The sequence below is a fragment of the Dromiciops gliroides genome, chromosome 1 (genome assembly GCF_019393635.1).
Source record: "Dromiciops gliroides isolate mDroGli1 chromosome 1, mDroGli1.pri, whole genome shotgun sequence".
NCBI lineage: Eukaryota > Metazoa > Chordata > Mammalia > Microbiotheria > Microbiotheriidae > Dromiciops > Dromiciops gliroides.
This window is the reverse complement of record NC_057861.1, coordinates 675,493,322-675,505,799: the sequence shown is the minus strand read 5'-3', so window position 1 is coordinate 675,505,799 and position 12,478 is coordinate 675,493,322. Positions and strand designations below refer to the sequence as shown.

Sequence of the window (12,478 nt, the reverse complement as noted above, 5' to 3'; positions counted from 1 at the left end):
CAGGTACAATTCCTTTCCTCCCTTGCTCCATTCAGGACCATGCTATCCCTGGCCATATGCTCCTCTCCTGGGATCTGGGGGTCACAGTTATGTACCAATATTTTGGGGATGGACTTCAGTGGCTCCTTATCCTTGGGCACAATTCGGATATAGAAGATGGCTGGAAAGATAAAGATCAGGCAGGGTGCAGAGGTGGCGCCTAGGAAGAGATAATAGCAGGGAGGGGTTAGAATCTCAGCAGGGCAGCAAAGGGAGCAGCCACTATCTTCTGGCTGATATTCAGAACCCAGGGCTGGAAACAATCATTTAGTAGAAACTCCTCATTTTTAAAGATGGGGAAGGGGGTGGCTAGGTGGTGAAGTTGATAGAGCACTGGCCCTGGATTCAGGAAGACCTGAGTTCAAATCCAGTCTCAGACACTTAACACTTACTAGCTGTGTGACCCTGGGCAAGTCACTTAACCCCTATTGCCCCGCAAAAAAAAAAAAAAAAAAAAAAGATGGGGAAACCTAGCTACCGAGAGTGGAAGTGACTTGTCTAAGGTCACACAGATGAGTAAGCAGAGGCAAAGACAGGATTCTAACCTAGATCCTCTAAATTTAACCCTTTTGCCAGCACACTGCTTTGGTTTTGATTGTGCTGATGCTTTGTGCTGAATGTTTTAGCTTTTTTAAAAAAAATTAAACTGCCCTATTTGGGTCTTAGAACCTCAAAGATGATTTTTTTAAAAGCCAAGGGTTGGTTAGCCTTGGGAACAAAAAGAATAAACACAAAAATAGTTACTTTTCCAAAGAGACACTGTCGATATGTGCTAAGGGTCCCTAAGATGGGCAGCAGCCCATTAAGTAAGCTGCCCCACAGACTGAGCGGAAGTGTGCCAACATCAGTGGGCTCCAGGAGCGTGCCAGAGGTTGGTGAGGTTTGGGAGGATGCACTTGCACTCTCCTTCCTCTGCTCTCCCAGAGACCAGTTAGTTGGCTAGTCTGGGCTAGGATCCTCACCGATGATTCCAAAGATGCCCAGGATGTTGGGGGCAAAGATAACCAGGAGGTTGATGAAGGTAAGCAGAATGACAGCGATGAGTATGTGCCGGAGCCAGCTGAACTCTTTGCCTTGGAACAGCATCTGCTGGATCGCCCTCCGGACCTGGGGGTGGGAGATGGAAGAGAGCAAACCAGTCCCTAATCACACAGACTGGCTCTGCCAAGGGGGGCAGGTGGGAGCTGTAACTCCACTCCCTTGGAGTTCACAATTCTGCAGTGAAGTAAGGTTGACAAAGTGCTTTCCCTCATAGATGTCACAATCTTTCCCCGCCCCCAGAAAGACCCTGCAAGCATTGTTCCCATTTTACATATTAGCAGGGCTCAGTGGGATGAAGTGAGAAAGGAAACACACCTTTTCTCTGACTTTTTAATGTTTACAAAGCACTTTCCTCATAGCAATCTTACGAAATCATGCAGTTCAAGTGTTTTTAATTTCGATTTTACTGATGGAAAAACTGAGGCTTAGACATGTTCGAAGTCACATGGCGGGGGACCAGAATTTGAACCCAGGTTTTTTGATTCCAAGTTCTTTGTTCTTTTCACTTTGTCACATTGGGGCAGAATCTCTGGGGCATTACCTATAAAGAGAGTTCTGCTTCCCAGGGCTGGTTTTCATAGCCTTCCTACCTGATTCTTCACCTGAGAACCTGGATGCTTTTTCACTATCTCTGTCTCTTCCTCTCACCCCCTTAAAGGACATGAAATCACAGTGGAATATAAAGGGTGCTTGACTTGTAGTCAGAACCTGAGCCCCAGTGTTGGCTCTGACACTTACTACCTGCGCATCGTTGGACAGGTCACAACCTCTCTGGGTCTCGGTTTCCTCAGCTGTAAAATAAGCTGGTTGGACCAGGAGAACTCAAGTTTTTTCCAGCTCTGAACCCATGATTTTATGAGCAATGATCTGATGATCTATGAACCCCGAGCTCTCCCTGAGGGACTGGGGCCAACTCACCGGGAAAAGGACAATGGGGACAGTGAGGGTGACAGCTGTGAGCACCGCCACACGGACACACAGGATCAGCACATCAAAGGGGTCCACATAGTTGTAAGTGTGCAAGAGCTCCGACTCCACCCGATCTGTGGGACATAGTTCCTGACATACCCAACCCAGTCTGGGACTGGGACATAGCCCCAGATCCATGATGTCCCACCTCCCGCTTCCACCTGAGTCTGGAGGAAATAGCATCAACCCATAACCTCCCAGACTGACCTAGATCTAGGGCATATAGCCTCTGATCCCTGTCCTCCCAGACTTGGCCAGGTCAGGGGCTGCCAGTACTTGGTACCAAGCCAGACATGGAGTAGGCACTTATGCTTATTGATGTAACTGACCCATGGCCTCCCAGACTCACCAAGGTTTTGGGAATATAGTCCCTGACCCCTGGCTTCCTTTTCCCGAAGCCCATGGGGACCCAAATTCTAATCTGGCTTCTATGCCAACCCTGTTGCCTACTTTTCTCTTACCATAGAAGGTGAGGTAGCCAAAGAGGGCAGCCATGAAGTACATCACATACATGACGGCAATAGACAAGTTGGATATGTGTTGCATCTTCTGCTTAGTGGGGCTATAGGGGAGTAAGGGTTGGATTAAGCTGGAGGGGACCTATCTCACACCAGAGATTGTTCTTCCCTCTCCCCAAACAGACAATGTCCTGGGAAGGAAGTCTATTCTTGGAGGCTAGAGTTGGGGGTGGGGAAGCGAGGCAGGAACAAGATTAAGCAAGAGACAAATGTCATGTAGTCCTAGAATATCAAAACTGGGCAAGTCCTTCTAACAATTATAATTACTGACACAGATATGTCCTACTTTCAGGTTTATGTTTTACATATGTGACTGTCTCATTTAATCTTTTTTTTTTTAATTATTTATTTATTTTTGTCTCATTTAATCTTGTGAGGAAGGTATCATAGGTGATATTATCCCTTTTTATGGGGAAAATAATTGTATGGATGAGGAGACTGATTCAGAGAGGTTAAGTGATTCCACCATGGTCACACAGCTAGTAAATATCAGAGGAAGGTTTTGAACTCTGGCCTTTTTACTCTAAGTCCAGTTCCTGATCCACTATCTCTCTTAATAAAAGATCAGAGCTGAGAGGGCTTTTGGATATGGAAGGCTTATGGATATGCCAGAAGGTCAGGGTTGAAAGGACCCTCACAGTTCATCTGTCCCAACTTCCTCAATTTATATATGGGAAAACTGAGACCCCAGATGAGAAATGGGTTTGCCCTACTCACAGACTGAAACCCAGCTATCCTAATGATCGAATAAGGGCTTTCCCCATCATATCCTCCTGCCTCTCAAGTAGTGTCATGGTATCACATTTTATAAATGAAGAAACTTAGGAGGCAATGGTATTTGCCCAACATCTTGGAACTAATAAGTAAGAACATGGATACAAACTGAGTTCTCTTTGTTCTTGGACAAGGGTTATTTCCATAACTTCCCATTACCTCTCGGGAAGTGTCACAGGGTTACAGATTTAGAGCTAGTAACTCGGAAGTAATTCTAGTTCAAATCCCTGCCTCCCCCCTCATTTTATAGATGTGGAAAACTAGAAGCCATCATGGTTAAGTGACTTTTCCAGGGTCACCTAGGAAGTAACAAAGCCAGGATTTGAATCTAGGTCTTCTGACCTCAAATCCAGAGTTCTTCCCATTGTACCCTGATCATATCATACTCACTCCCTGAGCTCCGTGTAGATGGGCAGCACCTCTGGGTGACAGACAAAGGCGAAGGCCATGATGGGGATGGTGTATGCTGTCTGTGGACAACAGGAGGTACCGTTGGCCCTTAGCAGCATGGGCCTATCCCACCTGTCTGAGGGACCCCCAGCCAGGGTACCATACAAAGCCTCCCCACCCTTGAAGGCTGGAACCCACCCACCTGACCCCCAGTTGGCCCCAGCACACCTGTGTGTTGAGGGTAAAGAAACTGGGAGAACAGGTCTCAGTGTTGGAGACCTGGATGAGAGGGTCCCCACCCAAGGACTCCTTCATGATGATTTGCACGTGGCTGCTATTGCCCGTCACGTTGGAAGGGAAGGCAGAGAGTGGACATGGGATCTGGAACTTCTTGTAGATGACCTGGTGGAGTGAGGATGCTACTGAGTCCCCAAGGCAGGCCCTGCCGGGCCCCTATGCTCACGGTCAGTGATGGGGATGGATGGAGGCCCACACTATGCCCAGGCGCTCAGAATTCACCCACCATGACCTAGCTTCCTGCTCTTCCCCAGAAATAAACTGGCAGAGCAATTTCTCCCCTGATATTAGAGACTCCCGCGGGTTGGGACCGTGTCTCCCCCCTCACAGCAGGGATCCCTGAAGAGCGGGGCTGTGTTTCCACCTCTGAGGTGGGGGCAGGGCTAGGGGGCAGGGGGCCTCACTCACTGCAATCAGGAAGAACACCATGCAGCTGAGAGAGAAGCCGCTGGAATAGCCCAGGTATCCTGAGGGTAGAGGTGGGAGGATGAGAACGGAAGGTCTGTCCCCCTGTCTGTCCTCACCCGTCCCCTTCCCCTAGGGCACCAGGACCACCCATTCCTCCACCCTCTCTCTCCCTCTGTCCCAGCCCCCGGACCCTCCTCTTACCCAGCTGCCTCATCAGAGCCAAGGGAAGGATGATGGTGACTGAGACCAAGATCACCAGGTAGTTCCCATTCACGTACCAAACCCTGGAGGGAAGGGGGAGGAGAGGGCGTAGCACAGAAGGTGTCAGAACTGCCCCGGACTTCAGGGATGCCTGGGATGAAGGGGGAGACACGGCCCTGTCCTCTGGGACCCCTCGCTTCCCACCCTGGGAGCCCTGGGAGCCCTGGGCCCCTTGACCCTCTCCCTAGATTTGGCCTCCCCCAGTGGACCCCAGCAGCTGAGAATGAGCACCCTCACAAGACATGGGTAAGGTGAAGTCAAGGCTGGGCGCCCTGAGATGCTGAGGGAGCTGGGAAGGGGGGCAAACACTAGAGAAGGCTCAGGTGGCCTGGGAATGAGGATTTGGGAAGGAGTTTTGCTCATCAGGAATGTCCTGGGATCCTGATCCCAATCCCAATTTAGTTATTTGTTTGTTCCCTCCACCCCCACCCCAAGAGCAGGAGCTGGTCCTTGGCCCTCTTGTAGCCAGGACTGGAAGGGAACGGCTCCCAAGGCCCCCTTCCAGGTCCCAGCTAAGGGTCCTTGTGTGGTCAGAACCAGGGCCTTAGATCCAGGAGCCCGCAGAGATACAGAGCCGACATCATTGGGTGTAATCTGGGCTATGGGGGGTTTAACCCCAGAGGCCTTGAGTTAAAAATAGCAGGGGCTTAAGAGCTAAACCCTCTCCCTGACCTCACCCTTTCTTGGACCAGTAGCCCTTCCCCCTCCCCCCACGAGGGTGGCTGAGACTAGAAACATCTATCCCTGGGCCAAAGGCAGGACCTTCTGGGAACCCTGACATTACAGCTAGAAGGAACCTTAGGGATATCAGATATCATGCACTCCAGGCTTATATTGCCTATATGGGGAAACTGAGGCATAGACAGAGAGATCAGAAAATCAGTGAGCATAGAGCTGAGACTCCAATGCAGGTCTGAAAATGCAAATCAAGTCATTTTGCCTCAATGTTCCCTTGAAGTCCTCAGCCTGCTCCCTGCCTTAGCTTGGCTTCCCCCATTGAGCATGGGGGAGGGGGCAGAAGGAGAAGAGGAGCTGAGAGTCTAGCAAAGCCTTGATACTCATGGTGATTTCTTCTCCCCAACTGGGCCCAGAGAGTACAGAGGGGACAGAAGGGAGGAGTTGGGGCAGGAAGCAAGAGGAAGAGGAGAAACGCAGGGTAGAGAGGGTCAGAGGAGGGAAAAGGGCAGGGAGAGGCCATCAGGAGTATTAATAACTAGTACCAAGGACCAAATTGTGCTTCCTTAAAGTGACAGGCCCCGTGCATGGCACCTGGCTCCGAGAGCAGCCGGGTCCCAGTGAGGGGGAGGGGTGGGGAATTCCTGGCTCGTGGCCCCAGGCCCAGGGGTGTGAGCCTGGGAGCAAATGAGCAGAGGAAACCAAGGGGAGGTCCTGGCCTGGAAACAGTCTGGCCTGGGCTGTCACATCTCCACCTCTTCCGCCTTCCTTAGAAGGAACCAAGAACCTGATGCCTCCCTCAACATGACCCCCCCCACCCTCTTCTGGCTTTAGGTGGCCAGACCCCACACTCCAGGTTCTCAGACGGGCCCTTACCCCACTCAGGACCAGCCTCGATCTTGTCTCAGCATAGCCCCGTCCCACGGGCCAGGACAATTCCCAGCCCCTTCCCCACTCCCAGAAACCCTCAGTTCTCAGGACAGGCTCATCCCCAGCCCCTGTATATAGCACCTGGCCTCCCCAAGGCCCAGAAGACCATCACCGTTGCCCCTCCCCCAGTACCCTGGTTCTCAGGCTGGGAATAGGGAGCACTCTTACGAGGTTTGCTCGGGTACATTGAGGAAGGCTTGTATGACCAGGGGCACTTCAGACTTCACGATGTACAGGTAACTGGACATGGCTAGGGAAGGAGGCAGACGTGGTGGCTGGGGGGATCTGGCAGGAGAAGTGTCCGCCATCCCCTACCCAAGTTCCCTGTTCCTTTCTCAATAGTTCAGAGGGATATTAGTGGGGGGGGGGAATGAACCCAGCCTTGGGCACTGTCACAGAACCTCTGCTTTCACCACGCCCGGGGGAAGCCCTAACTTGAATGGGATGCAGCCCTAGGTGAGCATCTGCCCCCGCCCTGCTGGGATCACAGGAGAGTCTATGAGCCTGACAAGGGATTCAAAGGCCTAGACAGGACTCCAGAGATTATCTAATCCAATCCCCCCCATTTTACAGATGGTACAACTGAGACAGAGGAACTTGCCCAAATTCCCACAAAGACTTAGTGACTGTCCACCCTCCGTCCCCTGGGCCTCCCTTAGGAAAGTATAGGTCAGGGAGGTTAAGGAATTGGCCTAAAGGGTATGAGTGACGCTGGGCAAAGGGGCAGCACCCGTTTCCTCACCTCCGATGTTCTGGAGGGTGATAGCTATCGCTGCCATCAGCTTCCCTGGTGTCCCAAAGGCCCGGAAGCCCAGCTGCTCATAGGCCCGGATACCTGGGGGATGTGGGAGATAGTCTTAGGCAGGGCGTAAGGAATCGCTAGGAGGCCTGAGCCCTCCAAGCTTTTGCCAGGGCCTGGTACCCAACATCTGGACCTGGGGCCTTGCCATTCTCAGGGCTGAGGCATCCAGGGGCTATGGGAAATCTAGGAGGGCTTCTTGGAGGCAGAAGAGATTTTCTTTCTAAAGGGTTCTCTTACCTACAATCCCTGAGGACTTGAGCAGCAAGTGGATGGAGTAGCTAGAGAGGAGAGCCACACAGGTGAGGAGGAATCTGGAGAAGAGAAGGTCTATCAACAAGGGAAGAAATGAGCCCAGGCTTGGGTACCACCATTGGAACAGAACAGTGGAATAAGAATTGTAGCTAGCATTCCCAGAGCACTTTCAGGACTATCAAGGGCAAGTCCCTTATAACCTCTTAGTGCCCCATGACTCTGAGGTCATAAATGACAGACTGATCACTGAAGGGAATTTCCATGCTGGGAGTTCCTCACATTGATAAAATCATATACGGACCAAAAAAAAAAAAGTAATCATTTACATATCCACAGTAATTTTCAAGTTACAAAAACAGGTTCTTCTTTCTCTCTCTCTCTCTTTTTTTTTTTTGTGAGGCAATTGGGGTTAAGTGACTTGCCCAGGGTCACACAGCTAGTAAGTGTTAAGTGTCTGAGGCTGGATTTGAACTCCTCCTGAATCCAGGGCTGGTACTTTATCCACTGTGCCACCTGGCTGCCTCCAAAACATGTTCTTCTCAAGCACCCTTCGAGACACGGACTGTAAGCACTGTTATCCCCTTTTACAGATGAGGAACTGAGGCTCAATATAAAGGAGAAGTGGTTTACTTAGCATCACTCTGCTGGTGAATGTAGGCCCCACCCCTGATCCGCTTTCCTTTATCCAAGGCTGCCTCTCCAAGTCCCTTTCCCCATCTGAAGCTCAGCTTCCTCATCAATAAACTAGAGATTGACTGGATGACCTCTGACATCTCTCCCAGCTCTGATGTTCTGTGTCAAGGTGTTTTCTGGACTCTTCCAGCTCAGACGCCCTGTGTTCTGAGGCTCCTTCCATCTCTAGCATCTACCTCACTGAGAGGCAGGGTTCAGTATGAGGTAGTCCCACCATCCTGGACCTTGGTCAGGCCACCTCTGGAGTAGTGGGTTCAAATCTGAGCACTATATTTTATGAAAAAGACAAGCTGGAGGCTAGGTGGTACAGTGGATGGAGTGTCGACCCCTGGAGTCGAGAGGAACCGAATTAAAATCTGACCTCATACACTTACTAGCTGTGTGACCTTGGGCAAGTCACTTAATCCTGACTGCCTAAAAAAAAAAAAAAGAATGTGAAAGAGACAAGCTAGAGAACATCTCCAGACCTGGGTGACTGGGGTATTGAAAAGATAAGAAGGAAGGAAATGAGCATTTATTAGCACCTATTAAGAGTCAGACTTTGTATCAAGCACTTCACAAATATTATCACATGTGATCCTCACAACAACCCTGGGAAGTATATTATCCCCATTTTACAGTTAAGGAAACTGAGGCAACCAGAGGTTAAGTGATTTGCCTAGAGTCATGAAGCTCCTAAGTGTCTGAGGCCATATTTGAACTTGGGTCTTTCTGACTCCAAGCCTAGCATGGCAAATAAGTATCAGGAACTAGGAATGCTTAGCAGCCTTAGAAGAAGGATTAGATTTGTTCTTCTCCAGGTTGGAGGGCAGTACTTGGAGCAATGAGTGAAAGCTGAAGAGGGGGTAGATTCAGGTTTGATGGGAAAGAATTTGCTACCAGGTAGAGCTTTCCCATAGTGAAATGGGCTGCCTTGGGAGGCGGTAGGCTCCCCCCTTATTGGAGGTCTGAAGGCAAGAGCTGGCTGGCCACTGGTTGGAGGTGTCAGGGAAGGGTCCCTGGTCAGGAATGGGCCAGCCTTAGACAACCTCTCTGGCCCCTTCTAATCCCTATATTCTGTGGAAATTCTATCTTTTTTTTTTTTTTTTTGGTGAGGCAATTGGGGTTAAGTGACTTGCCCAGGGTCACACAGCTAGTAAGTGTCAAGGGTCTGAGGTCACATTTGAACTCAGGTCCTCCTGAATCCAGGGCCAGTGTTCTATCCACTGCGCCACCTAGCTGCCCAGAAATTCTATCTTCTAAGAGCCCTTCCAATTCTAGCATTCCTAAGGAGTTTGGAGTGTCTGGATCTGGGAAGTTGGGCTCCCCTACCAAACCCCGCTCTTCCCAAACCTTGACAGATAGACTGTCCCTAAATCCTACTCATTCCTCTTTTCTCCTTGTACCTGAGAACCTAGGAGGTGTGGGAGTCACACCCACCCTTGGTGCCCAGGAAAGCGCTAGCTCTCTCCCTTTTTCCTTTGTTTTGGGGGATGAGAGAGACGGAGGAAGGTGTTCCCAAAGGGTCTGCTTAGCAATCATCTTTTTAAAATTATACTATGTTATGGAAATGCTTGTTTTATTCCACAAATTAAACATAAAAGAAATTAATTTTTTTAAAGTAAGGGGAAACTGAGGCAGGTAGCCTAGACAGAACAGAGCCAGGGTTATCTGGTGGTGTGCTAGCAAGGCAACATAGGAATCGGGGAAGGAAGCAAGGGACCCACTTTAAGCTACATTCTGGGGTCATTATTACCCCTTCTATTGTCTCTTCCAGCCCTAGGAAAGAAGTCATACAGAGCCCTCACCTGTACCCTCTGGGAGGGGCCTGTGAGCAAAGAATATCAGACTCCTTCCTAGAGAGATTACCCTGAGGGGAATCTGCACAGACACCCAGCCAGCAACCCTGGGGGATGGTGAAGCCCATCCCTGATAGGATCCCCAGAAAGTCTGCATGAAAACCATTCTCTGTTGGGTGCATGGGACCCATGGGCACACAGACACACACACATTACTATCTGCAAACACAATGGATCTTTAGATTCAAGCTGGAAGAGACCCCACAGATGGTCTGGTCCAAAGGTCCGTAAACTGTCTGTTCCAAGGACCTCTTTATAGTGTCTGCTGAAGCTCATAGACGCCTTCTCAGAACGATGCTTGCAAATGCATAAAATACTGAGAATGACACAGAAAACCAATTCTATTGAAAGAGTCATCCAAAAATGTTTAAAATCAAGTTCACAGACACCAGATGAAGAGGCCCTGATCTACTCTGACCCCTCATCTCACAGGCTCAAAGAGAGGACTTGCTCAAATTGCCATAGTAGTCAGGATTTGAACCCAGATTAGTGGGGTTCTCACATACCCGTAAATAGATATATACATCCATACACCCCCACACCCTCCCCCACATAGACACTGATGCAAAGACATCTTCATAGAGAATGAGACACACAGAGATGAACGAGTCTAGGGCTGTCCGCATATACTCCTGGCCCAGGGAGGCAGGTCAGGTCACTCTGTGGGCCTCAGGAGGTGGCCTGCTTTTCCATCACCCCATGTTTTTCTCTTCTCTGGTCCTATTTTCATCTGTTTTTATTTGAGGGTAAAGAAAAAAAAAATCCCAAACCTTTTCTGGGAATAAACAGCCCAGCATGGACACAGAGACAGTGTACTGTCTTCCCCCGCCCTGCTGCCTCGAGGCCTAGGATCAGGGCCCAGCTCTGTGTGTGTGTGTGTGTGTGTGTGTGTGTGTGTATGTGTGTGTGTCTGGCTGGGGGCAGTGGCTGGAGCAGGCATCAAGGGTGGGGCTGAGGCTAGGGCTGTCTCTGTTGTTTATGTTAACATTGGATGGTTCTAGCCTCAGTCAGAAACCCCAGGGCCACCGTTAGCTCCCATCCCTTGGCTATGGTCCTCTGCCTCCCTTGCCCTTGGTTCAGGCAGACTGCCCAGGCCCTGCTCCAGTCAGGGGTCCCAGAAACCAGGGTCAGGCCAGGCCAGGCTCCAACAGCAGAGATGCCTGTGGGATCTGGGGAGAGGGCTGAGGGAGGGAACCACTGAAGGACCAATGTGGAAGATGTCTGGACACTCACAGGAAGAGCAAGATGCCGGTGTTGGCCATGGCATATGCCAGCCCCAGAATGCCGCTGCCCATGATGGCGTTGCTCAGGTTAAACACAGACATTCCAAACGAAGTTTTCCCTTCAAACTGCAGAAACAGGTGGGGATAGAGGAAGGGGAATTAGGAGCTCTTTCCCCACCCCCACCCTCCAGGCAATAACTCCTGAGCCAATGTCCCATGATCCACCCAATACCCTGAGAAGCCCATCATCCCTCCCAGATCTCTCATCTATGACCCCGTTCTCAACCCCCATCCCTGCCCTATTCCTAGGCCTCCTCCCTAGGGCCTACATCCACCTCTGGCCCTATCAGAACCTCTCCTCTATGAGCCTATCATGGGGTCCCACCCCGCTTCCATCTCTGCCTTCCATCCCTGGGACTGGGTCCCAAACTCTGGCTCTTCCCCATCCCTCTATCCTTGGGCCAAGTTCCCCACAGCCCCCAGTCCCAGCCTCCAAACCCTCTCCTTGTCAAGCCACCCCATCCCGGGCTCACATCTGTGAAGTGTGTTTCTTTGCTGACGTTTTGGGGAAGGAATCCCTCTGCTTCCCCATGGCTGGGTCTTCCACCCTCACACCTGCAGACACAAGGAGAAATAGTGTCCCTATTCATCCCCGCTCTGGATGAAGCAGAAAACCCCAAGTCCCATCTCCCCACCAACCCCTTTGTGATGGACTCACTTTTCAACTCCTATAGCGGGCAAAGCCACAGGGCAGAGTCCTTCCACGTGTTTGCCATTGGGCACCAGTTCCACCATCTCTGTTTGTGCGGGCACCTCTGGAGGGTTCATGGATGGACTGGGTACAGACGTGGGCAGCAGGGGAATGAGAACTTTTGGTCCTGATCACGTGCCTTCAAGATAGGTAAACTCTCTAAAGGGAAAGCAGCTTCGTTAGAGGAAACCAAGGACCATGACTTCAATTCAACCCGATAAACATTTACTGAGGCACCAACTATGAGCCAGGCAATGTGCTGAGTCCTGGGGATGCAAGCACAAAGACCTGTGAGCTTCAGAAGGGACCTGGCCTAGTGCCTTTATTTTGCAGAAGGAACTGAGGTCTTGGGACAAGAAAAGGCTTGCCCAAAGTCAAATGGACGGTGACAACACCAGTATGCCAGCCAAGGGCTTCTGAGCCCACTACAGAGTACTCCCTGCTAAGTCACAAGGAGCCTTGTTGGGCCTCCTCTCGTAACCACAAGCCGAGCTAACCACTTTGCCCCCTCTGAGACTGGAAAGGGAGCAGAAATGCCCATTGGGCGTCCTGGGGATGACCACAGAGTGAGGTCTAACTGCAACAAATAGCCTTCTTCCCTCTTCTCAACAATAGTC

General features: G+C 50.6%; 1 protein-coding gene across 1 annotated transcript in view; it reads right to left on the bottom strand.

Annotated features, from left to right (window-relative positions):
- Positions 1-12,478, bottom strand: part of SLC38A3 (solute carrier family 38 member 3) — a 31,774-nt gene that overhangs the window by 2,528 nt on the left and 16,768 nt on the right. The window contains exons 2-15 of the mRNA XM_043982030.1: positions 11,829-12,020; positions 11,644-11,725; positions 11,121-11,236; positions 7,342-7,415; positions 7,045-7,137; positions 6,471-6,552; positions 4,638-4,720; positions 4,437-4,495; positions 3,960-4,133; positions 3,732-3,811; positions 2,511-2,611; positions 1,999-2,123; positions 1,002-1,146; positions 96-199 (exon numbers count right to left, since the gene is read on the bottom strand). Coding sequence (XP_043837965.1) covers positions 96-199; positions 1,002-1,146; positions 1,999-2,123; positions 2,511-2,611; positions 3,732-3,811; positions 3,960-4,133; positions 4,437-4,495; positions 4,638-4,720; positions 6,471-6,552; positions 7,045-7,137; positions 7,342-7,415; positions 11,121-11,236; positions 11,644-11,725; positions 11,829-11,938 — 1,428 coding nt within the window. The 5' untranslated portion in view covers positions 11,939-12,020. The remainder of the gene's footprint in view (positions 1-95; positions 200-1,001; positions 1,147-1,998; positions 2,124-2,510; positions 2,612-3,731; positions 3,812-3,959; positions 4,134-4,436; positions 4,496-4,637; positions 4,721-6,470; positions 6,553-7,044; positions 7,138-7,341; positions 7,416-11,120; positions 11,237-11,643; positions 11,726-11,828; positions 12,021-12,478) is intronic.